At 45.2% G+C, this 26,543-nt stretch overlaps 7 protein-coding genes across 10 annotated transcripts; 3 read left to right on the forward strand and 4 right to left on the reverse strand.

The window, feature by feature from the left end:
• Positions 1–1,527: 1,527 nt before the first annotated feature.
• LOC133890389 (SKP1-like protein 1B) lies at positions 1,528–2,002 on the forward strand. The gene is made up of 2 exons (XM_062330775.1): positions 1,528–1,682; positions 1,780–2,002. The coding sequence occupies exons 1-2, from the start codon at positions 1,528–1,530 to the stop codon at positions 2,000–2,002; spliced, it is 378 nt and encodes a 125-aa protein (XP_062186759.1).
• Positions 2,003–3,168: 1,166 nt separating this feature from the next.
• On the forward strand, positions 3,169–4,886 carry LOC133891377 (uncharacterized). Of its 2 annotated transcripts, none has more exons than XM_062332089.1 (3): positions 3,169–3,779; positions 3,868–4,334; positions 4,448–4,886. In XM_062332089.1, the coding sequence occupies exons 2-3, from the start codon at positions 3,879–3,881 to the stop codon at positions 4,676–4,678; spliced, it is 687 nt and encodes a 228-aa protein (XP_062188073.1). In that variant the 5' UTR covers positions 3,169–3,779; positions 3,868–3,878; the 3' UTR covers positions 4,679–4,886. The 2 variants fall into 2 exon arrangements, with proteins under 2 accessions (XP_062188073.1, XP_062188074.1); XM_062332090.1 differs by having other exon boundaries at positions 3,169–3,712.
• A 456-nt stretch (positions 4,887–5,342) lies between these two features.
• Positions 5,343–7,645, reverse strand: LOC133891020 (uncharacterized). The gene is made up of 5 exons (XM_062331701.1): positions 6,570–7,645; positions 6,445–6,476; positions 6,004–6,368; positions 5,852–5,933; positions 5,343–5,779 (listed from the first exon to the last, which is right to left on the reverse strand). Exons 1-5 carry the CDS (start codon positions 6,604–6,606, stop codon positions 5,702–5,704), a joined length of 594 nt encoding a protein of 197 aa, XP_062187685.1. The 5' UTR covers positions 6,607–7,645; the 3' UTR covers positions 5,343–5,701.
• A 3,375-nt stretch (positions 7,646–11,020) lies between these two features.
• Positions 11,021–15,100, reverse strand: LOC133890443 (uncharacterized). Its single transcript, XM_062330811.1, has 6 exons — positions 14,740–15,100; positions 13,470–13,544; positions 12,488–12,627; positions 11,810–11,947; positions 11,489–11,706; positions 11,021–11,402 (listed from the first exon to the last, which is right to left on the reverse strand). Exons 1-6 carry the CDS (start codon positions 14,978–14,980, stop codon positions 11,381–11,383), a joined length of 834 nt encoding a protein of 277 aa, XP_062186795.1. The 5' UTR covers positions 14,981–15,100; the 3' UTR covers positions 11,021–11,380.
• A 138-nt stretch (positions 15,101–15,238) lies between these two features.
• LOC133890442 (uncharacterized) lies at positions 15,239–19,140 on the reverse strand. Of its 2 annotated transcripts, none has more exons than XM_062330810.1 (12): positions 18,890–19,140; positions 18,706–18,793; positions 18,319–18,418; positions 18,157–18,230; positions 18,002–18,070; positions 17,793–17,870; positions 17,387–17,511; positions 16,900–16,972; positions 16,465–16,523; positions 15,988–16,338; positions 15,792–15,894; positions 15,239–15,708 (listed from the first exon to the last, which is right to left on the reverse strand). In XM_062330810.1, the coding sequence occupies exons 1-12, from the start codon at positions 18,970–18,972 to the stop codon at positions 15,505–15,507; spliced, it is 1,407 nt and encodes a 468-aa protein (XP_062186794.1). In that variant the 5' UTR covers positions 18,973–19,140; the 3' UTR covers positions 15,239–15,504. The 2 variants fall into 2 exon arrangements, with proteins under 2 accessions (XP_062186794.1, XP_062186793.1); XM_062330809.1 differs by having other exon boundaries at positions 15,988–16,365.
• Positions 19,141–19,687: 547 nt separating this feature from the next.
• LOC133890840 (uncharacterized) lies at positions 19,688–24,841 on the reverse strand. Of its 2 annotated transcripts, none has more exons than XM_062331442.1 (6): positions 24,549–24,841; positions 24,380–24,459; positions 22,037–23,608; positions 21,433–21,627; positions 21,212–21,363; positions 19,688–20,628 (listed from the first exon to the last, which is right to left on the reverse strand). In XM_062331442.1, the coding sequence occupies exons 3-6, from the start codon at positions 23,601–23,603 to the stop codon at positions 20,158–20,160; spliced, it is 2,385 nt and encodes a 794-aa protein (XP_062187426.1). In that variant the 5' UTR covers positions 23,604–23,608; positions 24,380–24,459; positions 24,549–24,841; the 3' UTR covers positions 19,688–20,157. The 2 variants fall into 2 exon arrangements, with proteins under 2 accessions (XP_062187426.1, XP_062187427.1); XM_062331443.1 differs by having other exon boundaries at positions 24,361–24,459.
• A 166-nt stretch (positions 24,842–25,007) lies between these two features.
• LOC133890841 (uncharacterized) lies at positions 25,008–26,046 on the forward strand. Its single transcript, XM_062331444.1, has one exon. It carries the CDS (start codon positions 25,071–25,073, stop codon positions 25,557–25,559), a length of 489 nt encoding a protein of 162 aa, XP_062187428.1. The 5' UTR covers positions 25,008–25,070; the 3' UTR covers positions 25,560–26,046.
• The last annotated feature ends 497 nt before the right edge of the window (positions 26,047–26,543 follow it).

The following is a 26,543-nucleotide window of genomic DNA, read 5'->3' on the forward strand; positions in this document are numbered from 1 at the left end:
TCAAAAGTGTTCTAGCTAGCACTTATTGATTTGCTATTCTGCTTGCATGAAGCGAATCTATAATCCTGAAATGCATGTCATGTATATTCAGTCCCATCCTGCTTGCATGATTACTCTATCTCTGTAGTGATCTGATTGCACGGATATGAAGTGAATATTTTTTTCCTGACTTGCCTGTTGTGTTTGTTTGATTATATTCAGTTAACTAGCTCTTAGCACTTAATTATCGGCATGTATTGGATAAGGATCAATGAATCATGTCTTGTTCTAATGCTCGAGTATAATCCAGTTCCAGACTTTGCATGGTTTCCGGTATGAGTTGAACAGGGGAGTAGCATCCCAATCCCAGAATGTGTTCTGCTTCCTTCAGTGCATGAGTTGGCAGCAAGTCAACAAATGGAAAATATTTGTTCCATTGTGCTGTTTTAGAATAGTTTTCGCATGGCAAGGAGGGTTAGATGGCTATAGAGATTGCATCCAGAATGACAAGGGAACTCGCTCTGTTTTCTTTTGTGTTTTGTTACAGAATGTACTGTTTATTCTTTTTTTTGGCGTCATATAGTGTGAATGCTACATGTAACATGTACGGTGAGTAAACTGTCATCCAAATGCTAAAAAAATTACATAAACAGTCACCGAACATGCCTCATCCTAGTGATACTGCTGCTTTTTCCCCTGGGAGGCTGGGAGGAACTGTACTAGTGTTCCTTTTCTATTGAGGTGTAGTCTAATTTTTTTTAGAGGAAGGTGTGTTGCTATTCAGACCTGAGCACAACACCCAGAGACACTGGGCTAGCAAACACAGACAAAATCGAAAAATTGTGCAGCTAGAGGTGGTGCAATTATAATGGCACAATTTAAAAAATATCTCCGGTTACAAATGTTTTCTTTGTTACAATTTTCCTAACAGATACGGAAGTAGATTAAGCGATTCCTGGTGGTTTTTGACACATTAAAAATGTATTTTTTATTCATAAGTGCCACAATTTAGTTAGCAATAGCATAAGAGGAGAAAAGGTTCCCTTTATGTTTATAATGATCTATGTTCTCTTTTTGTACAAACTAATATAGCTACAGAATGACTGCTAAGATAAATCCATTCGAAATAATTCGAAGGAAAAAACAAAAAAGTCGTCCATTCAAATATACCCTTTTTTAGATGAATTCGAAATATAACTATGGCCCGCATGAGTGGCCGAACCAGCTAATCTCAAATATGCCCAGTCAGCTCAGTAAGAGAAGCCCAGAGGTGGTCCGAAAAATTGAGCTCGTCTCGATTTCGGCCCACCAGTTGGATGGACAAACACACCCATCCGGCCCAGACGGCACGACCTGTTCTTGGGGCAGAAGAAACATATTTGTGCCAGCGCACGCCTCTCCCCGGCCGACCCGAACCCGTGAGACGCGCGTATAAATCGGCGCCACCGCAAAGCCCCAACCCGATCATTCCGGCCGAGTCCCCTCCCTCACCCATTCATCGTGAGCGTCTAGCGAAGCGAGGGTTTCGTCAATGAGAGAGCGAGAGCGATGGCGACGGAGAAGGGAGCGACGGAGGCGGAGAAGGATGCATGTGACGGCAGCAAGGAGATCACCCTGAAGAGCTCGAAGGGGAAGGAGTTCCGTGTGTCGGAGGCGGTGGCGCGGCTGTTGTCGATCGTCGCGCGCGGCCATGATCAGCGAAGGCTTCGGCGACGACAACATCCCGCTCCCCAACGTCACCTCCCGGGCCCTCGACAAGGTGACCTAGTACTGCAACAAGCACGCCAACGCCGCCATTAGGCCCGACTCCGACCCCAGCGCCGCGACCGGCAACAGCAGCGTCAACACCGCGGCATCCGAGAACCTGGAGAAGTGGGACCGCGAGCTCGTCGACGGCCTCGGCCAGGACGCCCTCTACGACCTCATCATCGCCGCCAACTACCTCGACATCCAAGGGCTCCTCAACGCCACCGGCCAGAAGGTCACCGACATGATGAAGTGCAAGACCACGGCGCAGTTTTAACGGATTCTGTGGTGTCCTACTGCTGCTAGCTGGTTGGCCGTCGGTGTGGTTTATCAAAATGGCACGACTTTTTAGGCTAGAATCAATTGAAAACACTAGGGCGTGTTTGGTTGACTGATCACCCAGCGGTTAAGGAGCGAAGAAACTTCTCTACGTTTTCCTCGAGTCTGGCTCTAACAGTATAGCTGCACGAACGGGCCTAGCCTGGCCTCAGAGAACATACAGGCTATCAAACATATGCACCTGCATCCACTAGATCTAATTGAGAGTACGTACAGACAAACAAATAGACCCTAGAGAAATCCGCGAGATGCGATCATCTACCGCCCGATTCGTTGGAAATCGTGACGGCAACGCGACTGCGCCGCCATCTTCCCACTCTTTCTCCTCCAACGGGCAATGTCACCGGCCCTCGATGCCGCCGCCACCGTCCGTGGAGGGGGCAATGTTCTCCGTAGAAAAGTTTGCGAGGGAAAAGCACAGATGCAAGGATATGGACCTTACATTTCGAATGGTACTACCCGTAGATATTTTCCCATAGGAAGCAAAGTGCAACAGAAAAAGAATCATAAAGATAAGAGAAAAAAAAGAACAACTATAACTCAAATGAATATTTTTTGGTACATGCAGAATGCATGAGCAAGACAGAGACCCAGAAAGACGACTCTTGATTTGTCACAGTAAAGAAAATTTATGAATAAAGTCTTTGTATTTGTGCATGTTTGAATTTATTTAATAAAGAGAGCATCATAAAAGAACTCACTTTTTCGCCCAGTAATCTAGGGTTGAAAATAATTTTATAAATTATTAAGACACAATGAGAGGAATATTAGTGAATTTTCTTAGATTTTTGGAAAAAAATTTAGGCCTTAAAAATTAATAGAAGTTCTAAAAGTAGCCCTCTTTAAAGTTTTTATTTTAAAATCTACACGAATTATTAAGGTAAATTCTTTTAAAATTAGTTCATCATGAATTATCACGGAGTTAGAAAATATAAAAATAAAAAATCACCTCAGCCGTCCCATCCCGCTACTTCTCCCCCTGGGCCGTCTCTCTCCCATTGGGCCGCCAACACCCACGTCCGCAGCCCACATACACACCTCCCCCCTCTGCTCTCTCGATCGCTGCAGCACCGGGCCCGCCGGTCAGGTCCATCGTCCACCTCGCGACGGTACTGTTCCCATCCGAAAACGACTCCAAACCGACCGAGTATTCCTCAGCCAAATCCGCCTTGACTAAGAGGGAAGATCGTCCAGAAGCTCGTGGATAAACTCGGGAAGGACTCCTCTTCCAATTTCGACCCTTATCCCCAAGTTTAAACGTCGATTCAGAGCCAAACGGAATCGAGATTAGCTCGCGCCGCCGCCCCAAACTCTAACTGAAATCGACGCGATTCCCATGCCATACTAGGCTATAAAAGGATCCCTCGACCCCCAGCAGGACACCAAGCCCCTGCACGCACTCCTGCGGCCTCTCCCCACAAAGCCGACGCTGCTCCCGTCGCCTCGCTCGATCTTCCTCACCGAGACCGCTCCGTCGTCACCAAAGGACTCTACGGCATCGCGAGCTCCCGAGGAAGCTCCCTGTGGCAAGCTCGTCGACCGTCTACACCCGGAGGACCGTCACCAACGCGCACCGACCCTCTCCGTCGCCTCTCACCGGTGCCAGCACGCTGCAGCCGATTGCGACGCCCGATTCGCCGCAAAGCGGGTTCGCCACAACGCTCTGGTCGTGCTCCGCCGCCGAAGATCCAGCACGGCAACGTCCCTGGTTGCAAGTAGGTCTCATTAAATCTCAACCATCCGTTCTGATCTGAATAGTCTATATTAAATCGTAACTTACCCCTTCGCTCTTTTGAATCCCAGGCATCCATCCTATGGAGCAACCACCTCATCCCACAGGCGTTCAAAGTGCGGACTGTTATGTTGTGGACATCGAACTGCAACCTGTCAAGGTCGTCGACGACGCCGAGAGCAACAACGACGACGACGGTAAAAACCGTTGCGTGCTGTGCACCGCGCCCCTTGAGTGGGTGGCTATCGGGCGGTGTGGCCACCGTGTCGTGTGCCGTGGGTGCATGGTGCGCATGCGCTTCTTCTACCGTAACAAACGTTGCATCATCTGCAGAACCCGTTGCTATAAAGTCATCGTAACCAAGAGAGAAGCCAGCAGCACTGTCCTGTCGACGTTGCCGCTATTTACGTTTCGAGAGGGCCGGGTGGGCAAGTACTGGTATCACAGGCACACGGCGGCCTACTTCGAGGATGAAGAAGAGTACGAAGCAGCGAGGGTTGCATGTGAAGGAATCCTGTCGCCGTTCTATCAACCATGGGTAGGTGTATGTGATTTAATTATTGTCAAGGTGTCTTGTTGATGAATTATATTAAGTGCCCCATGTAGAGCCTTTGGCACCTAATTACCTTTTATTTACCCATGGTTTTACAGATTTGGTTCATAGTATGGTTCCTTTGTTGGCTTATGGAGGGATCAATTATCGGTATGGCTCTTGCAGACCAAACGAAGCCCAGGTCAACGCAAGTGAGAGCTTACGCGGTTGGTATCTTCTTTCCAATGTTGATTGGTACCATAATCTGGTCTTGTATCAAGTGCACACAAGATCCTCTGGAGCTAGAACAAATTCGTGAACAAATTCGTGTTTTAGGGACTCCCTACTAGCAACTAGAAAGAACTACAAGGAGGCTTGTGAGGAAGAGAGGGCAAGCTGACCATTTATATGTTGTGCAACAACTGTGTTTCCTTTATCCTCGGGCAATGACAGGACACGAAACAAACAGAAGCTTGTCGGCTGTAGTTGTCCTTTTCGCCTGGCACTGCAGTGCACCCGTTGCGGTGGCTCTCTTGTTTTTGTTTTCGGCCCCGAGATGGACCCTTCCTTTCTGTTCTGCCTGTAAATATTTTGAACTTTGTGCTGCTCTCCTATGAAAAAATCGCTATCGCTAAAATTTGTTTCCAGTTGAAACTCTATCACTCGGGAAGTACAAACTCTATCGAGGCAGCCGCCGTGGGAGGAATGATGGGTAGCAGCTGGCTGGCGCGGGGTGGTGGTGGAATTTAAAGGCGGCAGAGTCGTCGTCTCGCCGCATGGCCAGCGAGGACGACGAGATATTATAGTGTGCAGTTGCCATCGATCTAGCCAGTTATCCGTTTCAACGGATTCCGTTGTGTGTTACTGCCTACCGAGGGGGCAATGTCCTCCGCAAAAAAAAAAAAAAAGAAGATACAGACCCAGAAACTCTCCCAACATTTCATCATGCCCACACCAACTCGCAATTCAGTTAAAAGTGATCAGCTTCCGAGAAGCAGAGCAGAGCAGCTGAGGTAGGGGGAATAGATTTCAGGCTTATGCATAACTATGCAATTGTTCTGCATATCAAAATAGTAAGAACTTGCTCCTCACGATCCGGTCACCTCGTGCCATCCCACGAGCAGATCATGCGGCACCCAGGACGCGCATAGCTCGCACACATTTGCGGCTTATGCTCTGAACTCTAACAAATTCTGAAACTGAAGCAAACAACTAACTGAATGACTCTGCAAATTCGTAGATTTCAGGCTAATCCAACTCAGATGCTATGTGTTTTTCCAAAAAAAGGTTTGCTATTGTTCGGTAACTCAAACCTAGCGGTCCTAACATGTGTTTTTCCAAAACGGGTTTGCGTCAGTGCTCTCAGACAGCCCTCAGACCTGCTGATGCGCCGCTGGAACGGGTTCGGCTTCCTCGCGCAGATGCATAACCCTCTCCACCGGAACAGATGTCTGAAACCAAATAAAAATTAGATCGAACACGAACAGGAGAATCATCTCATGATGGAAGAGCCAGGGGCTTACCAGCACAACAACAATGGTAATGAGTAGGATGATCCCGGAAGAGCATCCCGCTGCGAACCACTCCTTTATGCTTGCGCCATAGCTACAGAGTAACACGGATTAGCAGTAAATGAAGAAAAACACAAGAACAGACGTTTGCAAGATGTACTTACCGAGCGAGGGTAACGTAGTTGTAGAAGAACGCCGACGTCGTCATCCAGAAGGCAATGGGCGGAAACCAAGCGAAGGCACGCGTCATCCTTGGGGCACCAACACCGGCGGGGCCTCGGACCATGAGTTTGACGAGAAGGTAGATGTGGTCGAAGATGATGGCGACGAAACACACTATGGTACGGTACAAGAGGGGTCTCTCCCACTGGTCATCGTCTCCGTGGAGAGCGGCAGAGGGAGCGCCTGGAGTGGTGGGGGTGGGGATGAGGAGCGCAAAATTCGCATTGCGCGCCGCCATCGAGAATGCCAGGAGCGAGGGATACAGCATCAGCATGAGCACCAGCGGTGGGTTGTGGACCGCCTTCACCTGAAAACCCAAATCTCACAGGACTCAGCAGACGTAGAACAGAGAAAGAACAGAAGAGGAAGAGGAAGAGAAGCACCTTCGAAACACCGTGCGTGTACACCTCTCGCGCTGCAAAGGATGCAAAGAGTCAGGCAGAAGGGACACCAAAAACCAGAGAATAATACCAAAAAACAGGCAGGAACAAGAAGAACAGCAAGATACCGCGCTGGGCATCGGCTGCAGCCTGGCCTCCATCCATCTTGCCGAGGGAGATGCAAGCGAGGGAGAGGAGAGCTAGGCAACGGTGGAGGAAGCCTAGCGAGACGGAGGCTTTATATGGGATTTTTTTCCCTTCTCTTTTGGTTGTCGTTTTCTTTTGAAACTTTCAGTCAAGCAGAACACATTCTTTTCTGTTCTTTTGAACAAAAATTTTTTTTCTTCTTTTTCTTTTCGCAGGCAAGTAGTTGAATCTCTCTGCAGAATAAGACGAAAAATTCCAAGGCAGAAATGGGGGCGAACGGGGGCGAAAAAAAGCTGCAAATTGAGAAAGAGAGAAAGAGAACTGGTTGGAAGAGGGCAAAGCTTGACTGATCACTGTAACTGCACGAACAGGGTCTAGCGTACAGACAAACACCCCGGTCCGCAGCCCACATACACACCTGCCCCCTCTGCTCTCTCGATCGCTGCAGCACCGGGCCCGCCGGTCAGGTCCATCATCCACCTCGCGACGGTACGATTCCCATCCGAAAACGACTCCAAACCGGCTGAGCATTCCTCAGCCAAATCTGCCTTGACTACGAGGGAAGATCGTCCAGAAGCTCATGGATAAACTCGGGAAGGACTCCTCTTCCAATTTCGACCCTTATCCCCAAGTTTAAACGACGATTCAGAGCCAAATGGAATCGAGATTAGCTCGCGCCGCCGCCTAAACCCTAACTGAAATCGACGCGATTCCCATGCCATGCTAGGCTACAAAAGGAGCCCTCGACCCCCAGCAGGACACCAAGCCCCTGCACGCACTCCTGCGGCCTCTCCCTACAAAGCCGACGCTGCTCCCGTCGCCTCGCTCAAACTTTTTTTCTTCCTTTTCCTTTTCACAGGCAAGGAGTGGAATCTCTGCAGTTGCAGTCTGCAGCCTGCAGAATAAGACGAAAAATTCTGAGGCAAAGCTGCAAATTTTGAGAAAGAGGACTGGTTGGAAGAGGGCAAAAGACAAGAAAAAATCTGTTTGATTTATCACTCGGTGTAGCTGCACGAACGGGGTCTAGCGTACAGACAAACAAGTTTGCGAGGGAAAAACATAGATGCAAGGATATGGACATGGACCTTACATTTCGAATGGTACTACCCATAGATATTTTCCCATATGAAGCAAAGTGCACCAGAAAAGGAATCATAAAGATAAGATAAAAAAAAGAACAACTCTAACTCAAAAGAATATTTTTGTGGTACATGCAGAATGCATGAGCATGACAGAGAGATCAAGAAAGACTACTCTTGATTTGTCGCAGTAAGGGAAATTTATGAATAATTTCCTTGTATCTGTACATGTTTGAATTCAAATTGAATTAAAAAGATAGTATCACATAAAATGATAAAATGAATATAAATGGAGCATTGTATAGGAACTCACTTTTTCACCAAGTAATTTATGATTGAAAATAATTTTATATATTATTAAGACACATGAGAGGAATATTAGTGAATTTCCTAGATTTATGGGAATTTTTTTGAGTCCTTAAAAATTGCTAGAAGTTCTAAAAGTAGCTCTTTTTGAAGTTTCTTTTATTTTGAAACCTACACGGAGTATTGATGTGAATCTTTTTAAAATAGATTCATCATGAATTATCGGCCATAAAAAAGGTCTTGTGAATTTTGTAGCATTGAAACTCTACTATCTAAATAGAGAAAGAGGAAAGAAAAAAACAGAAAAAAGTGGATACTGTTCATCCACCGTAGGGAGGAAAGGGAAATTAGAAAAAAGTCGGTGATTAAAGGTTGAGATCCCCAGATTAATTTCTACAGAGAGATTTCTTCGGGTAGTTTGAAGTGGTCTACTCACCGGATGGTCCGGTGATAGATATGTATGAGCATCAGAGTATTTTCAGCGGAGAGGCTTGCAAAGTGAAGTTTAGTTTGGTTCAACTGACAGGATGGTCCGGTGTCAGTGTATTGATCACAGGATGTTTATCATCGGACTAATTCTCAGCAGTAATGGCTAATGACAGCTGTCACTTGGGTATGAAAATTGTACTCACCGGATTGTCCGATGTGAGTAAGGGTATACTCACCGGACCATTCGGTGATAATAGAAAAAGTTGATGGTTAGGCAACGGCTATAATTTGGATCTCTAGCCTATTAATACTCTCCACTTGGTTTCATTCCTTGTTCTTGCGACTCAGAGTAGTTCATATATTGTATGTGTCATTAAGAAGTAAGAGAGAGCACTTGAGTTAATTTCCAAATCCCTAATTGAAGATTAAGGACATCGTTAGTAATTAGAGAGTAGCAAGTGTGTATCTAGCTGCAGTCTAAGTTTGATCTTGGTCAAGTGAAGCTATTGGCTTATTACTTTTGGTGGTTGGCAACATCTAGCCGGTCTTGGTGAGATTAGAGGTATTCTCGGTGAGCTCTTGGAGTTCTTGTGGGAGATCCGAGAAGAGCTTGTACTTGATTTGATGCATGCCAATCTGAAGATGGAGAAATGGTAATCATAAGGGAGCACTTGAGTCTTTGTGACTCAAGGAGGAGCGATATCTTTAGTGAATGCTCCAACGAGGATTAGGGGGAGTGCCAATTTCTCGATACCTTGGGAAAAAAATCCGGTGTTCTCTTGTCCATCTCTTTACATCCCGTATTTACTTTGAGCATTTACTTTCGTACAAGCCTTTGATTCCGTATTTCTCCTTGTGTTTTTTTCTTGTTTGTTTTGGTTCCCTTTCCTTAGCCTGATCATGTAGTTGTATTTTTTTTTCATCTAAGGATAAGGTTGCTTCTTGTTCTAGAAATCGAAAGAAGTTTTTTTTAATTGCCCAATTCACCCCTCTCCCTCTTGGGCCATTCGATTCTTTCAGCGTGGCCTCGCCGGCGCCGTGCCTGGCTCCACGCAGACCGCCGCCAAGCTCCTCCGCTGCCAAACTCCCTCCCCCTCCCCTCCCCCTCTCCCTCTGCACGCTCCTTTTTCTACGTCGACGGCAATGGATCCTCGCTCCCCCGCCTCTGCTACTGCCCAGACGCCACCGGAGCCACGATCGCTCCCTCACTAACCGATGCGACCATGATGCCCCCGCCGCCATCCCTGCCCAATCAGCGGTCCACCACCACCCGCAGCAGGCGGCGCCCCCAACGCCTCATCGTCCCGCCCATTGCTCGCCACCACCGCCTATCTGACAAACTCCCCAGCCATCCCTCTATAGTCGGGGGTCACCAAACCCCCCCGAAAATCCTAAACCCTAACTCCAACCTGAACCCCCTAACCCTCACCGGAGATGTCGATGGCATCGCCGGGGATGATGAGAGCTCACCGGAGAAGATGTTTCGATGGCTGGAGCATGAATCTCGTTACGGATCCTAAGGTTAGAAATTCGACAGATTTCTTGGAAGAAACTTGTCAACAGATATCTAGTAAATTTCTATATAATATTGTATGTACACCCAAGTTCAAAATCTTAGGCCCGCCACTGCCTGCAAATGAACTTGAGAAAGAAAGTTGCATCAGTGGCCATTGTGCAATTATGCAGCTTTTCATAAAGGGAAGTTCACAAAAAAAACTTTTCATGAAGGAAGAGGCATCGTGGTTGGGGCAAAATACAAGATGCTTCATCGTTGCACAGATCAACTTGGAGCTCAGTTAAAAGTGACGAGTGTGTCACATCCTGAGAAGCAGAGCACTAAGGTATGCGGATGGATGGACTTCAAAATTGGCTGCATTCGTTTATTTTTTTTTTAAATCGTTTTTAAAAATGGCTGCATGCCAACCATGCATTGTATAGTAACAAACCCAAACGTGAGAGATAAGATCACTCGTCGTGCCCATGAAGAGATATATGTAGCACGCAAGGGACTCAAAGATCATATCGCCCATATGTTGCATAGTGAGGCGAAGGTTAGATGGTGGCCGGACTACTACGGCGAGGTCCTCAACGTCATCTCCCCTTCGACTGGCGCACAACGGCAGCTTCGCCGTGCACTGCACTGAGCCCGGCGCCGTGCAATGCCCCGACCCGTCCAGGTACGTCTCGTGTGATGGGCTGCACATGTCCGAGGCGATGTAGCTGGTCATGGCCTGTGGGATTCCTCCAAATCATGTACTCAGGTACCGGGTTGTGCCGGATTAGTATTCTCTAACTTTGCTAAAGTAATATCAGAGGATAAATAGTATCATAACATTAGTCTTTCTGGACCGTTAGATTCGGAACACAGTAACCATTACAGTATAATGGTAGGGTACTGTTTACCCAAACTTACATTATTATACATTCCGATATACGAATCCGGTTCCACCCGATAGAGAAGTTCCCGGGCACCACAATTGTCTTGGCGCTTAGCCCGATCAGTTCCTGCGAATGGTTTATCCAAATTGACCAATTGATGCTGGACTGATAAATACTAGCTACTGGATCGTCGAGGAAAAGAATTGCTCGTCGACGGACCTGCCCTGGAACAAGGCCTGGAATCGAGACCGAAAGTGCAATATTCTGTTCAGTAAACACAAATATGTATGTTTCAGAGGTATTTGCATTTGGGGTACAAACGGATAGCACTTAATCATGGTTGACAAACGGGAGAATATATATCTGAGAGACGTGCATGATGCATCTTCTGCTAAGCTTGCTGTTTACTCCGTATATTGCAAGATGATGTCCATAAAATTTTGCTGGAATCATACTACAACCCTACGCCCTGACGCTGATGAATTTTACTTCCTATCCTTTCCTTTCTGCTCCCGGGAGAATACTACACTTTGCACCACCGAGAGGATTGTATTCTGATTCAACATTTGTATGTGTATGTCTCCAGGTATTCCATGAGCTCAATTCTTCTCGCCTTGTATACTCGTTGCACGGAAATTCAATGAAACTCTCAGCTATTTTCTGGGTTGGAGGTGGAAGAAACTGGCAGTAAATATCAAAAGGATTACTTTAAGAATGTTTTGTCCTCATCTTCGTCTGTGTCCAGCTCAAGCCCCTCAGCAGCTAGAAGTCTACTGATCTCTTTATTCTTGTCTTCCTCTGCCTTTTTGCGCATAATATCCCTCTTCCGTAAGACAAGGGTATGTCTCTTTAGAGTTGTGCTGTAGAATTCCATAGATGCCTTCTTTTCCTTGGCAAATAACTTCCTTTCCTCCTCAGGATCAACCTAGATTCAGTATTGGGAGGTGCAGATTTAGAGATAAACAGCATGAGGATAGAATGATGTTGGACATCATGGAGAATGTAAAAATGTAATGTTCTACTGTCACCTTTGACCGTGAGAGACGCCGTGCGCGTAATGTCATTTCACGATGCTGTTGCTCAGCCCAAGCAGCCACAGCCATGTCACCACGTTTATCAAAGGCTTTCCGCTTTTTCATTACCCATTCCATCCATGCCCGAGAAGCCTGATTAATGGAGAAGATGGTTTTCAGAACAGCAAGAATACCTCTTTCAAACAGACATCGCTCAGCAACTCAAATTCTGTGCCCTCAACTTCAAATTACTGTAATGATCAAACAATTTATAATGTTGATTTGCATGCTCCTAGTTGCAGATAATACAATAGAGTGCTTAACTATTTCAAGACAAATGAATGGTAAGGCCCACTTGTAGTTGTTATAGTTTGGCTTTTGTTACCAGTTGCTAGTTCTTTATGAATGCCATTGTCCCCCGTCCAGTTTTGCAGCAAGAATAAACAGAGCATGACAAACACCGCTGTTTTGTAGGTTCTCTCGCAAGGATGGAATGGTGCTACCTTTAAGTAATTTCCTTTTCTTGGGTTCAGAATCATGGAACTAAATCAGGATTGAAAAACGAATTATGTGACTAAAATTGGCAGAGCATGAGTAAGAAAATGTCAACAGTACTAAACAAACAAACAGAAAGATTGAACCAAATGCTGCACATAATCAAATAATAAATAAGTGGGCCAAGAAAATTCAGACCTTCATTGGATTCACATGGTGCTCTCTATCATATGTCCTTCTTCTTTCATCATCAATCAACAGCTCATATGCTGCTTGGATTTTGATGAAACGGGCTTCAGCAGTTTCCCCTTCCTCAAGGGTTCCCTTACCATCATAAACTGTAACAGAACAACATAATCAGACAGAATACATGTGTGCCAAATAGCATTAACCTATATTCCTATGGCACCGGTGTCTTCCACGAATCACTTGTTTAGCTGTTGGTAAACTACAGCCAGCCACAGCCTTTACTTGCTAGATGTATTTTGTTAGTCTTGAGTTTATTTATTAGTGCATACTCTCCGGTCAGTAGGACTAAAGAGGATACTTAAGGGAACTACACATGTTCGATAATTAAGAATGAAGGAATCTGATCGTTAGTCCTCCACATGGTCTGGAACTCTACCATTGCAGCTCTAGTTTAAGAAAGATCCATGGACCGTATTACACTACAACCGCTGCTCAAGCTAAAGATGCATCCACTGTAATGACACATATTTATGAATGGAGAAATAGCTAAATGCTGCGTAAATCATGCTACTAAGATAAATAAACACATAAATTCCCAATGGAAAAATTATCTTGACCTGCAGTACATAAGGCAATTGATGCTTTAGCACTGAATCCACAGCACATTAAGTAACTCACAGATAACCAGATGTTCTCATTCACTTCGACAATTCACATGAGGGTCCATTACTGTGAAGCGATAGTCACAGTGCACAAGTTTGTACAGTTGACACTGATGCATTGTGCAAAAATCGTGTTGTGGCGAACAAACAGCTCAGTGACAAACAAACATAACACCAACGCTTAACAAAGACTGAAAGAGACGTTCATCATGTTTGTAGGAGCATGTGAATTGTAAGTCTGGAAACACCAGCTAAATCAAATAATGCCTGGAATGCAGTAAGGAGAATTGCTGAATACTAGAAAAATACAGAAAGGTGAATGAACGAACCGTCTGGGTGATAGAACTTGGCCAATCTTCTGTACGCTGTCTTTATGGTCTCCTCGTCTGCATCCCTACCCAACTCTTCGAGCGACATGCCACAGAAAGAACACACATTAGCTTCACCTCTAATTCCAAGTCCATAATGAAAATCTTTTTTGTGGCCGTTAGAACAAGGTGTGCTGTTAACAAAACACAACATGTTAAAAAAAATGGGCAGGGTGAACCCAAAATGCTATTTCTGTGATCAATCTGAAACCGTCCAACACCTATTTTTCGAATGTGCTATAACTAAAGTTGTTTGGGGAGTGCTGACAATGTTCGTTCGTGGTGATGTTATTCCCGGATCAGCTACTCAATTTTACCGGTGGGTTGAGAAATTCTAACCCAAAAGGTAATAATTTCCATGTAATTGGGTTGGCAGCTGTGTATTGGGCAATTTGGGAAACGCTAAATCGAGCCTGCTTCAAAAAGAAATTAATTCAATCTCCTAGCGAGATAATTTTCCATGCATGTGTGTTTCTGAAACATTGGGCAGAGTTGCTGAGCAGGATGAGCAAAGAAGAACTTCTGCAAGGAGTGGAAGGCATGATGCAATATGTGGCACAGCGGATGATGGGGTGCTGCTACTCAACAACCTGATGCTGCCACTGCTCCTCCTTCCTGCTTGTGCTGACACGCCCGCGGGAGGACAACTGCAGGATAGCGAGATGGAAAATTGAGGCAAAAAGGATGTGCTTTTGATGTCCAGCTATCTTTTCTTTCAGTTTGTTCAGGTGTCTGTTCTGGAGTTTATGATAGGCTAGTTTGAGTCAGTTAACTCTACCTATCTTCTTTCTTTCTGGCTTCTGAACTCTGTCTGAGTTTGAGTTTGATAGGCTAGTTTGAGTCAGTTTACTGCCCATGTAATGCTTCTTTTCCCGTTCATATGTAATGGAAAAGGGGACATTCTCGATTCGAAAAAAAAGTCCATAATACACAGGACATCTCAAACTACAAAAGAAGGTGTACGCCAGATTGGTACTACTACTAGAACTATCCCAATTTAGGACCGAACCATAGAAGCATGACAACAGCAAATGATCAAAATTTGGCAACCGATCACCAAATTTCGATCAGGCGAAGCACCGACGGATCAAAGACCTTGACAACTGAATTGATCGGCATCATACGAACAAGTAGATCCCCAGGTTGCACAGAGCAAACGCCCAGACACCAATCCTAATTGCGAACTCGTGCACTCGCTCTCACTCACACTGACCATAGCACAGCGACGTACCAAGTGTCTCGTACGGCGACTTCTCCGAGTCCCAGCTCGCCGCGCGCGTGGACGCCCTCCTCCGCGCACCGCCCGCCGCCCTCGCGACCTCGTCGAGCACGAGCGCGGGCGGCCCCGGATTCGACGTGATCCGGAAGCTACCTCCGAGCGCCGGCGCGAACCCCAACCGCCTGGCGCCTCGTCCGGTGGCGGCGGACGAGTAGATGTGCAGGAGGGAGGAGATGGCTCGGAGGCTGTTCATCGCCGGCAACGCGGGGGGGTGGGGGGAGCTACGGCTACGGGCGTGGAGGAGGAGCACGACGAGGAGGCGAGGTCGGAGGAGCGGTTTTGTGGTGGAACGGAGGGAATGCCTCACGATGGTGACACGTGGATCAGTTCTCTTCTCAAATAAAATTAAAATTTCCCTCTTCACAGCTGCTTTTTACACTCCTTTTCTGGTTATACGTGTAGGCTGCAGTGAGTGTAAAAGAAATATTTTCCTTCACAGGAAAGAGAGCAGTAGGAGCATTCGAAGCATTTTATTTCCTTCTGTAAACGCTATAAAAGTTATATTTACAAATTTACATGTGATGTACAGATGAGAGCTGATCAACCCTACCCTACTACGTTCTTGTCTGCAGTCTGTGAAGACTGTAATATGCATAACTCAGCCACAGGTTGAGGTCAGTTCTGTACATAAACCAACAACTCATGATCAGGTAGATATCTAACTGAAGCTCTTGCAGTGTTCTATCAGCTTGGTCTTCAGAGATGCATAAACAAGCTTCATTTCCTTTTGGCGCCAGCAGACATGGCTCTTTCCCACTGCGCAACGTCTTCAGCTTGCGAGGGTGGTGGCGGTAAAACCTCCCGCTCCACCAAATCCCAGCCATCGAAGATGCTGTCGGGCACGCCACGGTGCTTTGCTGGCTTACCGGTGTACAAGAAGCTCTCGTTGGAGTTCAGGAGGAGGTTGTTCAGGGAGCTCGGCTGATCAGAACAGAGATTCAGGCAATGCGATGCAATGGAATAGAAGCAGATGAAATGCAAGCAAAAGCAACGTAACAATTTACCATGATAGCTGTGTGCATGCTGTCCATAATACTGCTCTCGGATGAGATGGCCGAGCTCGCCTTCCAAATTGATCTGTTCAACTGCTGTGCTTGCTTCTCTGATCTGCGAGCAGCATACAGGGTCAGTTTTTCCTTTTGAGAACCAAGAATATGTGATCACAGATATGCACTGCTATTATGAAACAACATAAGATACCTAGAAGCAATGTTCAATTCAAGAGCAGCTCGAAGGGCCTTTGATGACGATAACATATGGAGCAACTTTGCAAATGCATCGAAAGTGGAAAGATTGGATGGCACATCCAAGCCCAATGAATTATAATAGTAGGTAGTAATGGAGGTAACACTCGTCTTTAATAGTGATATTCCTCTTTGCAAGTCTTGATGTCTTTCCATGGAGTGAGAAGATGCAGCAGAAAAGTTGAAGCTACTGCTTCTCTTGGAATCAAAAGATGGTTTCTTGACAGAATCCACAGAGTCAACACCAAAGTTACCCGAATCACTTCCTGTCAATGAATTTTCCTCACCATCCGAGCAAATATTTTGCCTAGGTACAAAAAGTGGGTAAACCTTGCTGAATAGAATTAAACAGTCTCATGTCAGTAAGAGTTTTATATGTTCATGTTCATGAGAATATGAGATAGAGAGCAGCTGCTCTTCCTAGATACAATACCTCTGGGACTGTCGTGTGTTCCAGTAGGAACTCCGCTGCCATATATGTGAACATGAAGCCTAAGACATCACATTTACAAATATGTTAGCCAATGAACCAACTGGATAGCCAATTGAAAGTTCATGCTGCTACACATGCATATCACAAATCTAAACAAGTATAACTTGCAGAATACACTTGCACATAGTTTGCATAAAAATGACATGTGGAGGTCGGGAGGACATATCCTTATTAAGTGCAAAGTGCTATAGTTACAGATACTTCAAAATCAAACAACAGATAGTCTTGATGAAAATAACCAAATTTACAGGACATACTACTATTTGTGGTACATACTATTTAACTTCCAGGACTAGCCAATTGAATCTGACAATCTGGCATTGCAATTATAGATCTTACCCCAAAGTTTGATACAGACAGTGAAATGGATCTTACCCCAAATCCTGATACATGAAGAGCAGGTGCGGATAGGATACGAACTGCAATGTTGACGAGTTGTAACATGTATCTGTAACAAGAAGAAACTTTAGTTTCAGTAATTTAGAACCAAATACACAAATCATTACTGCAAACTGTTCTAGCAAATAATATGCGCAACCCAGGAGAATAATATTTCAACATCTCAAATGGCTGTAGATAACAAGGAATACTATTGGTGTCCATACAGAACTATCTTGCAATGAATTCCAGTTCCATAAACTAAAATGAAGTTGATAACAGTTCTCTATGGTCATGACAGCACTTCTTAATGTTTAGAAGCAAGCAACTTTACAAAATACAAAAAATCAGAGAGCATGCATAAGGTTGAGGTTAGAAGATCACATTACGAGTCATAAAAGAACATCCATTCATTTAGTCGTTCCAACTATTATGAGCATAGCATTTCAATTATGATAAGAAGTAGTTGGAGCAAAAGTATAACCCCAATGAAGCCGATAACTCTTCAGATGGAACAGAATGTGGATCGAGACCACGAGGAAGACGAACTCCGCATATTGCATCGTATGGGCCACTGTAGCCGTCTTTCTTTTCTCCATCTTTAATAACCTGCATATTTAAATTTTTATAATATAAATCCTCACGTAAGCATGAATAACTGAGTACAGCAGATCATATTAGAGAATATCATAAAGTATTTAAAAAAACACTCCTCATTTTAGGCAATGAAACTCTACAAGTGAACATGCAAAGGCAAACAGCATAATAACATACTAATATATGATCAATGAAAGATGTTACAGCAAATCATTAAAAACTACATGCTCCAAAATGTGGTCAAAATTGAATCTTGCCGGGTGAGGTTGTCACCAAGGATTGTAGAAACTTACTCGTTGCACCAGGAACAACCTGCACAGTTGCTTTATAGCTTTTGATTGCATTTTCAAACGTTCTGAGGTGGTTGTCATCTGCCAACAAAGTACACGTATTTCAATTGCATGGGAAAACGCTCATGTGCATAACAAAGATGATAGATAATATGGAAGTCTTGCTATGTGGACCAAACAAGTGAGAAAAGAAGGGGCACATTAAGACTCACGAGATGCATCTGTGCGACTTTCATGGCGTTGGTGTGCATCATCGTTGCATCACCTCGCCTCTTTTTCAGCTGACAATGAGAAGCAAGATATATGCAGCATTAGTAAGGTGTTATTGAGTTTGATTTTAATAACACTGAGATATACATATTTATACCGTGACAAAGGCCAAATTCAACAATGCAGTTTGTGCCTTGTGATCACTCGATGCCTGCCTGACCTTGGTCTTCTCTGTGAAAACAGCAATAACCAGAACTCAGTATCACTAACTGACCAGCAACCGCTCATAAAATCTATCAAGTGAAAAGAATTGACCTACTTATCTCAGTTTGTCTCTTCAATTCAGTAAGCCGATCCCTCAACTCCTTGATATCCTGAGTTTTGCTAACTCTCCAGGTCCTCTGCTCTTCCGCTTTGCTCTGTTACAAATACACAAACAGGGGAAAAGCTAAAACCTTTCCGCACAAATTCCCAAACGAACCACAAAAATGCCACATCAATTCAAAGATCAGACACAGTTACTCCGACACCATCATACTTGGTTCATGCATATACTCCTCCTCTTAACAAGTTTTCGGCCATGCTAATGTTTAACCCAGCAATAATACAACTAACTAATATAGTCTCCAAGCGGAAACTGCTAATCAAGACCCAAAATTGATTGCCGAACTGGAGACGGGGGATCAAGGTTGCGAGGGAGAGCAACCTTGGCCTCGAGGCGCGCGGCGATGCGGGAGTGGAGGGAGTCGCGGAGGCTCCTCATCATGCGCAGCCTCGTGTGGTACTCGACCAACCTGCACAAATCCAGCAGCGGCAGCGTGAGGATTACGGCAGAAAGATGCAAGCTTGCTCCGAATTTCGGAGAGGTGAGGCGAGGAGCCAACTCCTACCTGGTGTTGACGCACGCGGCGCAGCAGGAGGGGAGGTTGGATCCCTCGCAGAGCGCGCAGCTGCTGCCCCACCGGGACGCCATCCTCTTGGCGCCGATTCGACGGGAAGGGGAGGGGAGGGGAGGGGAGGTATGGGGATGGCTATCTGGTGCCGGCGCTCAAGGAGGCCAGATCACCGGCGGCGGCGAGGCGACAAGGCGTGATGGCTCGCCGTAGCCGTGCCGTCGCGCCGTAGCCGTGCGAGTCCTTTGCGTGAGGGAGATAATTCCAGCGTGGAGAAGAAAACCCAGGCACAGCGAGAACACGGCGAGTCTGCGACCCTTTCGTCTTGCACAATCTGCATGGGGCCGAGGCCTATTAACGAAGACCTGGGCCGTACACTAGTTCTTTTCAAAGCCCAAAATGAGTCCGAACCGGATACATTTTTCATTTTTGAAACCGCTAGTTAGTAGAACCCGGTTGTAGCGGGGAGGTTGGTGGTGGTTTGTGTTCTGCGAGGGGACGGTGGCGCCGCTGGGCACTGGCTGCGAATTCCAAGGACGGCGGGGAACAGCACAACCAGCAGTGGATGTGGCGAGGAGACGTGGCGGCGGCGGTAGCTCAACGAGCGGCGGAGGCGTCGAGAGTGACTCACCGGAGACAAAGACGGCAATCAGTCACGTACCGGTCGCGCATTAGTAGCTGCCAACTTATAATTGCATCCTCCAAGGCACCAATTTAACAAAGTGTAGATCCAACATCCGCAAGGAAAAGATATATCCGTACCGTGATTAAAAAAGAGAAACAAAAACACGAACAGAACGCACTTATGGGCTACAGAACACTGCATTCCACGTCAGAACCATAGTGGATGTTGAATCGTCAAGGCGAGTACAATGGAAATGCTCCTACATTGTAGCGCAATGAGAGCAGCAGGGATACGAACTCAACGAGTTTTAGTGCAATGCTCTGACAACCTGCTGCATTTACAATCTCTCGTACCCAAAAAAAACCCAACATTTGGTACCTTCGAGAAAACAATGGCCCATGGCACTCTCCAAAAACCCCCAAAATACCACGTACGTAAACAGGCCTTCCCTCACAAGAACTACTCCCTGTCTTTTCACACAATACCACCAAAATGTATTTAGCGGCCTACTGATGGAGTCAGGTACGAGGAGAGAATCTGTTTATCATCCTACGTAGGATCTTCCAGCAACTTTCACTTAAAAACAGAAGAGCCAACACAAGACACCAAAATACCAGCTGGAGCAGCAAACTAGAGCCCGCTACCCCCTCTTTCCTTTGTCACGAGCTGCAAGCTTAACTGATACCTCCTCTTCGGACAAGGGAGTATAGTAAATCCTCGGATAGGCTTGTGTTTTCTTGAAGAGATCATCAAGTGTCAAGGCAGGTTCCGGCTTCTTTGGAGGGGGAGGAAGCCTCTCTCTTGCTGGTCCAGGGTCAGATGTAGGAGTTGGCTTGGCAAGACGTGGAGTGGGCAACAGCCCCCTTGAAGCAGCAGCAGCATGGGAAGGTATGGTTTGGTTAGCCTTGGATTGTTGGAACGGTGATGCTGTCTTTGGTGCTGTAGCGGTGACGGGACTGATAGGCACTTGAGATGGGCGAGGGAGTTCATGTTTGAGCTTCACCTCTTGTGAATCAACAAATTCAGCAACCAAGTAACTGCAGTTGTTTGGAGGCCATTGGAGGTTGTAAACAGCATTCCTGGTGGCCACAGCTTCCTCCACTGAAGAGTACTGAGAATCAGAGAGTATGACAAGCAGGCAAGTCAGCACAAAACACTGTGAGGAATAAACAGTGAAACAAAGTGACATCATCAAATGCTTCTAAATAACAATCAGACAGCGCCACACAAGAACACTACCATCTCAGATTGCATCCTTCATACAGAGTCATATCAAAACCATGTTCTAACCCCACAGGATAACAAATCAATTGTTACCAAGCTAGATACAAAAGCAATTGGTCAACAACCAAACTATTAACAGCGATAGATTGAAACACTATTGTTGTCATGATGCACTTAGTAAATTGAAGACGTAAAATTGGCTACTATCAGGCACATGAAAGGCAACATTGTGCACGCAGACAAAGGTCATTGTGCTAAAATGCACTTCCGATAATATTCCGAACAGCTTCAACCTTAGCTGTAACTTGTAATGCAACTGTTAGCTTTCAAAGAAAGAAAGAAAGAAAGGAAGAAAGAGAAAGTGCTTGTGACAAAACAAACCAAGTCGGAAGAAGAATGTTATGCATTTCTTTTTCAAGAGAAGATCTACAAGAAGGTGCAAACACAAGGTATGGAAGATAAGGACATACTGTAACATAGCAGTGGGTCTTGATATGATCCATCCAAAAGCTACATACAGATCCAGTTTTACCAAGAAGCTCTTGCACAGCTTTCAGAGTAAATGGGCGCACAAATCGATCAATTCTTAAGGAAGTTGTTGCTGGTTTTTGAGGAGGTGGTACTGCAATAGGAGGAGAAAAGAATTAGATAACAGTGAAATATTTGCTTTATTAGAAGGGCAAAACCTCACCAATCCGCTCCTTTGCAGAATCTCCACTTGTTGAATCAGACCTGCCAAAAGAACGTTTCAGAGCAGACCGAAAGACTTCCTTCCGAGTACCAGTGCCAGTTAGTGTGGATGCTTGTTGGTCAGAAATATTGACAGTGTCTGCATTCCATTGGCATTGACGTTTGCTTTGCTCATAACTTGCAGCAACTTCTTGATCTGTTCATTTCACAATGAGTTAAAAGAAAGTCAAGAATTAAACCAACCATTTAAACTATATACTGGCAACTTGACATGAGGAACATCACATAAATTAAATATGGTGGTCACTAATCTTACTAGAGGACTGCAATAAAAAAAATTGTCTTATACCTCAGCAAAGTAGAAGACTAGAAGTGCAAAAAAAGGGACAATTATTCCATGCAATATATGCCAAAGGATAAAGAAAGACTATAGAAGGATCATACAACTCAAACTTTACCCTGGACTCTAGCAGCAACTGTACACCCACACAGTTTGGATGTCATAAAAGAACTAACGATACAGAGACAATACAAAAGGTTAAAGATATTCATATAGTAAAAGAACATTGGAAATGTAAGAATACTGTAAGAAAATAAAGAATAACCTTCAAGTTTCCTCTTTTCAGTTGGAGTTGGTGGCTTCTCTTCAGCCACAACTTCCTCAGTATGTGCAGAGAAACCCTCAGTGACGGTATCAAGGAGGGTCAGCTCTTTTAACACATGGTGTGAGGTAACCTTAGTCTTTCCTCTGGGATCATCAGATTTCATATTGGAATCGGAATGATTGCTTTCCATCATATCCTCATCCATTGATTCATCACCTGAACTCCCGTCTAAATTCAGTTTCTCAGGAGAACTACCATCAGGGCTATCCTCTTTTCTGTCCAAGTTTATATTAGTTGTAGATCCTAATTCTTGCAAAGAGGTCCCGCTCTTATGCATCTCTTTGTCATCGTCCAATGCCAGCAAATCATCACCTACGGAGGGAATGGTAGATGATGGTTTGACCATCTCCTGCTTAGACTCTAGTTCTAAGTCGGAATTGTCAGCATTCAGGTTCGATATATTATCATGAGAAATCGACACACACTTAATTTGAGACCCTAGATCAGGTTTGACCTCAGGTACCTGGTCATTTGGTCCACATAGGATGGTCTTGCAATCCCCATTAGTGTGCTTCGGATCTTCATGATCCTTGCCATATATAAAAGTATTCTCACTGAAATTGTTTTCAGGAATCGCACTCTCTGAAGTCGCAACAACATTAGCATGTGATGCAATGGCATTTGGCTGTGTGGGTACTTCATCATGTTCGGTTTTGCAATCTACATTGACAGCTAACTTGACATTAGAACTGGTAAAGTCAGACGGTACATCATCAATAGCCATTTTTTTGCTAGTGTCATCTTCTGCCTCTGCAGCTGCAACATCAGAATCCCTACGATCAGCATGCAATGTGATAATACCAGGTGTGGTTACTGCTTCTTGTTCTAGAATTTTGTTGTCCACATCAACGCCTAACTTGATGTTAATCCTGGTAACATCAGACGGTACATCATCAATATCCATTTTCTTACTGGTGTCTTCTGGGGTCTTCTCAATAGTATCAACGACACCTTCAGAATGTGGATGTACTTCCTTCACTATAGTATTGCCACTTGAAGCTGATTCTATGCCAACTCCATTAGTTTCACAGTGATTTTCATCAGTTGCTGCCAGTGCCACATCGACTGGAGGAGCCTCAACTTCTGCAACAGCATCCAAAGTTCTCTGACTAACTTCCGCAGTACCAACGACAGCCTCCTGACTAACTTCTGTAGTAGCAACTAAACTTTCATTACTAGCTTCTGTAACAGAGATAACAGGATATTCACCCTGTTTTGTAACCTCAGAAGGATCTTCATCGACATTTTGTTCCACTGAAGCCTGGTAAACAGATGCATCAACAGGACCAGGAGTTTCACCCCCTTTCAGCTCCTCAGCCAGGGGAGTTCCACCATGTGTTCGTTCCCCACCATCAACTATCTCACCCTGAATGGCCTCAAAGAGCCTCTTCACAAGATCATCCTTCAAACCTTTGATAGGCAGATTCCTCTTCTGGAGCTCATTCTTCAACTCAGTGACCTTCCACTGATCAATTGGCTGGTCATTCAGCACAGGATATGTTGACATAGTGACTGCAATAAAATTTCACATAATCTCAATAAAAATGTCTAAAACAATTATTACAAAAGTTACACTACATTTCCAAGAGCAGAAAAATAGATTCGACAGTTCTAATGAGACAAAATTATCCAAATTATCAGATTGTAGTCTATGAATCAAATTGAAGGATTGATATGTCCTTGAGTTGTTACTACAAAATTAGAGAGTATCTAAACTTATTTGCTTTCGTTCTAGGAACTCTGATAATGTAATAGTTTGTACTTAAAGCATAATTGTTCTAGAAACTCTTAGATGTGGATGCAACTTTACACTGAAAATTTCTGACGTTGATCCCCATTTTTCAGAGTGACAAGTTACATGTCAATGCAGAATTTTAACCCTGTGAATTTGACAAGAGATGCATGCTAAATGCAGAAAAAAATACTCATAACTTTATCAGTAACGTGCATATAATATTAAATTTCGACAGACCGTTTCTTCACGTAAGCGACATGGTAAACTACATATGGAACTCTTCAATAAACAACTTGATCCTCAGGCAAATCTTCACAGTGACAACATCGCAAGAGACAACGCACATATATATCCTAGAACAGCAAAGAGCGAACTCCATAGATCGCATTTTAATCCCTCTCACATGCATCGTACACCGAAACCACTGAAACAAAAATCCACGCCTAAACCCCTAATAACCTCGATAACATATAGTCCAAACATTAGGGGAAACGTATGAGCACTCGAAAAAAAGCATAAAAATCGCAACCAGATGGAACTTCATGTACCAACAATCGCGCATAGAGATCTCGGCAGGGCCTAGCGCACACCACCCTTCTCCAAGCCGCGAAACTCCAAAGTCCAAAACCTACAAGCATGCAGCCATCAGATCAAACCCCAAGTGGCAAAACCCTAATGAAAAATCACAAACACAAAATGAGGAGCAAATCCACCGACCAGACTCCGCGAAACTGCCGAGGCCGCGCGCTCCTGAAACGAAACAAAAAAAAACCACCGAAAAAGCCGCAAAAAATCAAAAAAAAAAAAGATCAGCAAGGAGGATCGGTGACTATGTCAGAGAGGAGGAGAGGAAATGGAGTTTCGCGTGCTCGTGATTCCGCGATTTCACTCGCGTCGCTTTCGATTTCGATTCCTAGGAGGGTTTTTGCTTTCCTCCGCCGAGTGCGAGAGGTACCAGACTACAAGTGAACTGTGAACAGATGGCGTGGTGTTTGCGCCGCGTGTGGTGCCCAGGAGTCGGAAGCCAGTGGGGGTCCATCATGGAGGACAGCCAAGTGGCAGCGGAGTAGCGGACCATCCACTGACAGGTGGGTCACGCGTCAGTGAGTACGCCTTCGCTTGTAACGCTTCCGCTGTTGGAACACGTATTTGAGTGTTAGCGCCTCTTTGTCCTGGAAGCCTCGTCCCAAACGGGCTCGAACCCTAACCGCCACCACGTAATTCCCAGAAATTACCGAAATGCCACTCTTCTTCTCCAAATTCGCACAACTGGTCCCCCGCCTCCGCCGCCTCTCCACCGCGGCGGCGACCGCTGCCGGGGAGGATCCTAAGCTGTTGCGGATCGCCGACGAGCTCCTCGCCCTCTCCCCAGCCGAGCTGGACGACTACGCGGCGCTTCTGCGCCTCAAGCTCCGCCTCTCGCTCACCTCCAGCGCCGCTGCGGGAGCCTCTCCGGCCGGGTCCGGAGACGCCGCCTCGGGGGCCGCGGGCTCCGAGGAGGCAGCCGCGGTGAAGACGGCGTTCGACGTGAAGATCGAGAAGTACGAGGCCGCGGCGAAGATAAAGATCATCAAGGAGGTGCGCGCGGTGACGGACCTGGGGCTGAAGGAGGCGAAGGAGCTTGTGGAGAAGGCGCCCGTCGTTGTGCGCGCGGGCTTGCCCAAGGAGGAGGCCGAGGCGCTCGCCGCAAAGCTCAAGGCCGCCGGCGCTGCCGTCGCGCTCGAGTGATGATCCCGAGCGGAAGGTGCTGTTCATAGTGTTCTTAGATGATGCAACGTACGCTTGCGGCTTGATTTGTTTGGATTGGAATTCGATGGGGTTGGAGCGGTCGTGTAGGGGTATAAGAAGATGCATGTTTTTGCTTGCATTGTTGTAGTTTCAAGCCTAATCACTACTGATAGAGACATAGAGTGGTAGATTTTTTCTGAATCACACAATAAGATGTTCCTGTGCTACGCTCTGTTTTCCTGGCCTCGATTGGTTTAGAATAGCCCATCTTGACTAGTTTGAGAGACAAACTGGTGCCATTGTGTTTTGAGGAGAAAAAATGATGCAATTGTTGTTAGCGTTACTGTATAAGGTGACTAGAATATGCTAGTTTCAACTTTTTGTTGATCTTGAGTGGTGCCCAAATGGAAGGCCTCCATTCTCTTTGTTATGGTGCATGTAACTATTTTCTGATCGTATTGTTAAAGTTGAACCCCATGTTTGATCAGATATCGGCCATGAGTCCCATTAGTTTCATGCACTGTTTGAAAGCGAATGCCTAAAGGTTTGCCTGATAATGAATGGTGAATTTGTTGCATTCCGCATGTTCATTTGCATCTGGGATTTGTTGTCTGTTTAACTGGACTTTGTTTGGGATTGAAGGTATAAACAAGGAAGTTTTCTTTGTGGTATACAATAATCTCATTTGAATTGAAGACATTTGATACCATGGATAGATCACAAGTTTAAAGTTTAAACCGTTTTGGATAATTTAGTCCAAAGAGGCAAAGACATATAGCTTATATAAAGGTTTAGCTGTGAGAAATACAAGCATTATAAAGGTGCTTCTATTTGCTACTTTTTAGCTCTCATGGTTTGCTTATGTTTCATCACACGATGCTTATTCCTGGATAGGCTTAAGACAGTCATTAAGAGGCAAAGATTTTTTTTTCAAAATCCAATGCTAAAGTGATTGTTTTGTAATGAATGAACATTAAAGAACAA

Source organism: Phragmites australis, chromosome 14 (genome assembly GCF_958298935.1).
Source record: "Phragmites australis chromosome 14, lpPhrAust1.1, whole genome shotgun sequence".
NCBI lineage: Eukaryota > Viridiplantae > Streptophyta > Magnoliopsida > Poales > Poaceae > Phragmites > Phragmites australis.

What these genes read in the sequence shown, in the direction of transcription:
- LOC133891020 (XM_062331701.1), bottom strand. Translation starts at nt 6,606, where the DNA reads ATGGATGGAGGCCAGGCTGCAGCCGATGCCCAGCGCG. An exon ending in TGCAGCCGATGCCCAGCGCG is followed by an intron (nt 6,477 to 6,569) that starts GTATCTTGCTGT and finishes CATCCTTTGCAG; the next exon opens with CGCGAGAGGTGTACACGCAC. An exon ending in TTACCATTGTTGTTGTGCTG is followed by an intron (nt 5,780 to 5,851) that starts GTAAGCCCCTGG and finishes ATTTGGTTTCAG; the next exon opens with ACATCTGTTCCGGTGGAGAG.
- LOC133890442 (XM_062330809.1), bottom strand. Translation starts at nt 18,972, where the DNA reads ATGGCGTCCCGGTGGGGCAGCAGCTGCGCGCTCTGCGAGGGATCCAAC. An exon ending in TGAATTTGGCCTTTGTCACG is followed by an intron (nt 18,071 to 18,156) that starts GTATAAATATGT and finishes TCTCATTGTCAG; the next exon opens with CTGAAAAAGAGGCGAGGTGA. An exon ending in GGTTGTTCCTGGTGCAACGA is followed by an intron (nt 17,512 to 17,792) that starts GTAAGTTTCTAC and finishes TTAAATATGCAG; the next exon opens with GTTATTAAAGATGGAGAAAA.
- LOC133890840 (XM_062331442.1), bottom strand. Translation starts at nt 23,603, where the DNA reads ATGTCAACATATCCTGTGCTGAATGACCAGCCAATTGATCAGTGGAAG. An exon ending in TTCTGCAAAGGAGCGGATTG is followed by an intron (nt 21,364 to 21,432) that starts GTGAGGTTTTGC and finishes CTCCTATTGCAG; the next exon opens with TACCACCTCCTCAAAAACCA. An exon ending in AGACCCACTGCTATGTTACA is followed by an intron (nt 20,629 to 21,211) that starts GTATGTCCTTAT and finishes TCTGATTCTCAG; the next exon opens with TACTCTTCAGTGGAGGAAGC.
- LOC133890443 (XM_062330811.1), bottom strand. Translation starts at nt 14,980, where the DNA reads ATGAACAGCCTCCGAGCCATCTCCTCCCTCCTGCACATCTACTCGTCC. An exon ending in CAAGTTCTATCACCCAGACG is followed by an intron (nt 12,628 to 13,469) that starts GTTCGTTCATTC and finishes GTTCTGTTACAG; the next exon opens with TTTATGATGGTAAGGGAACC. An exon ending in ACCATGTGAATCCAATGAAG is followed by an intron (nt 11,948 to 12,487) that starts GTCTGAATTTTC and finishes TCCATTAATCAG; the next exon opens with GCTTCTCGGGCATGGATGGA.
- LOC133890841 (XM_062331444.1), top strand. Translation starts at nt 25,071, where the DNA reads ATGCCACTCTTCTTCTCCAAATTCGCACAACTGGTCCCCCGCCTCCGC.
- LOC133890389 (XM_062330775.1), top strand. Translation starts at nt 1,528, where the DNA reads ATGGCGACGGAGAAGGGAGCGACGGAGGCGGAGAAGGATGCATGTGAC. An exon ending in CGCGGCCATGATCAGCGAAG is followed by an intron (nt 1,683 to 1,779) that starts GCTTCGGCGACG and finishes CGCCGCCATTAG; the next exon opens with GCCCGACTCCGACCCCAGCG.
- LOC133891377 (XM_062332089.1), top strand. Translation starts at nt 3,879, where the DNA reads ATGGAGCAACCACCTCATCCCACAGGCGTTCAAAGTGCGGACTGTTAT. An exon ending in CGCCGTTCTATCAACCATGG is followed by an intron (nt 4,335 to 4,447) that starts GTAGGTGTATGT and finishes ATGGTTTTACAG; the next exon opens with ATTTGGTTCATAGTATGGTT.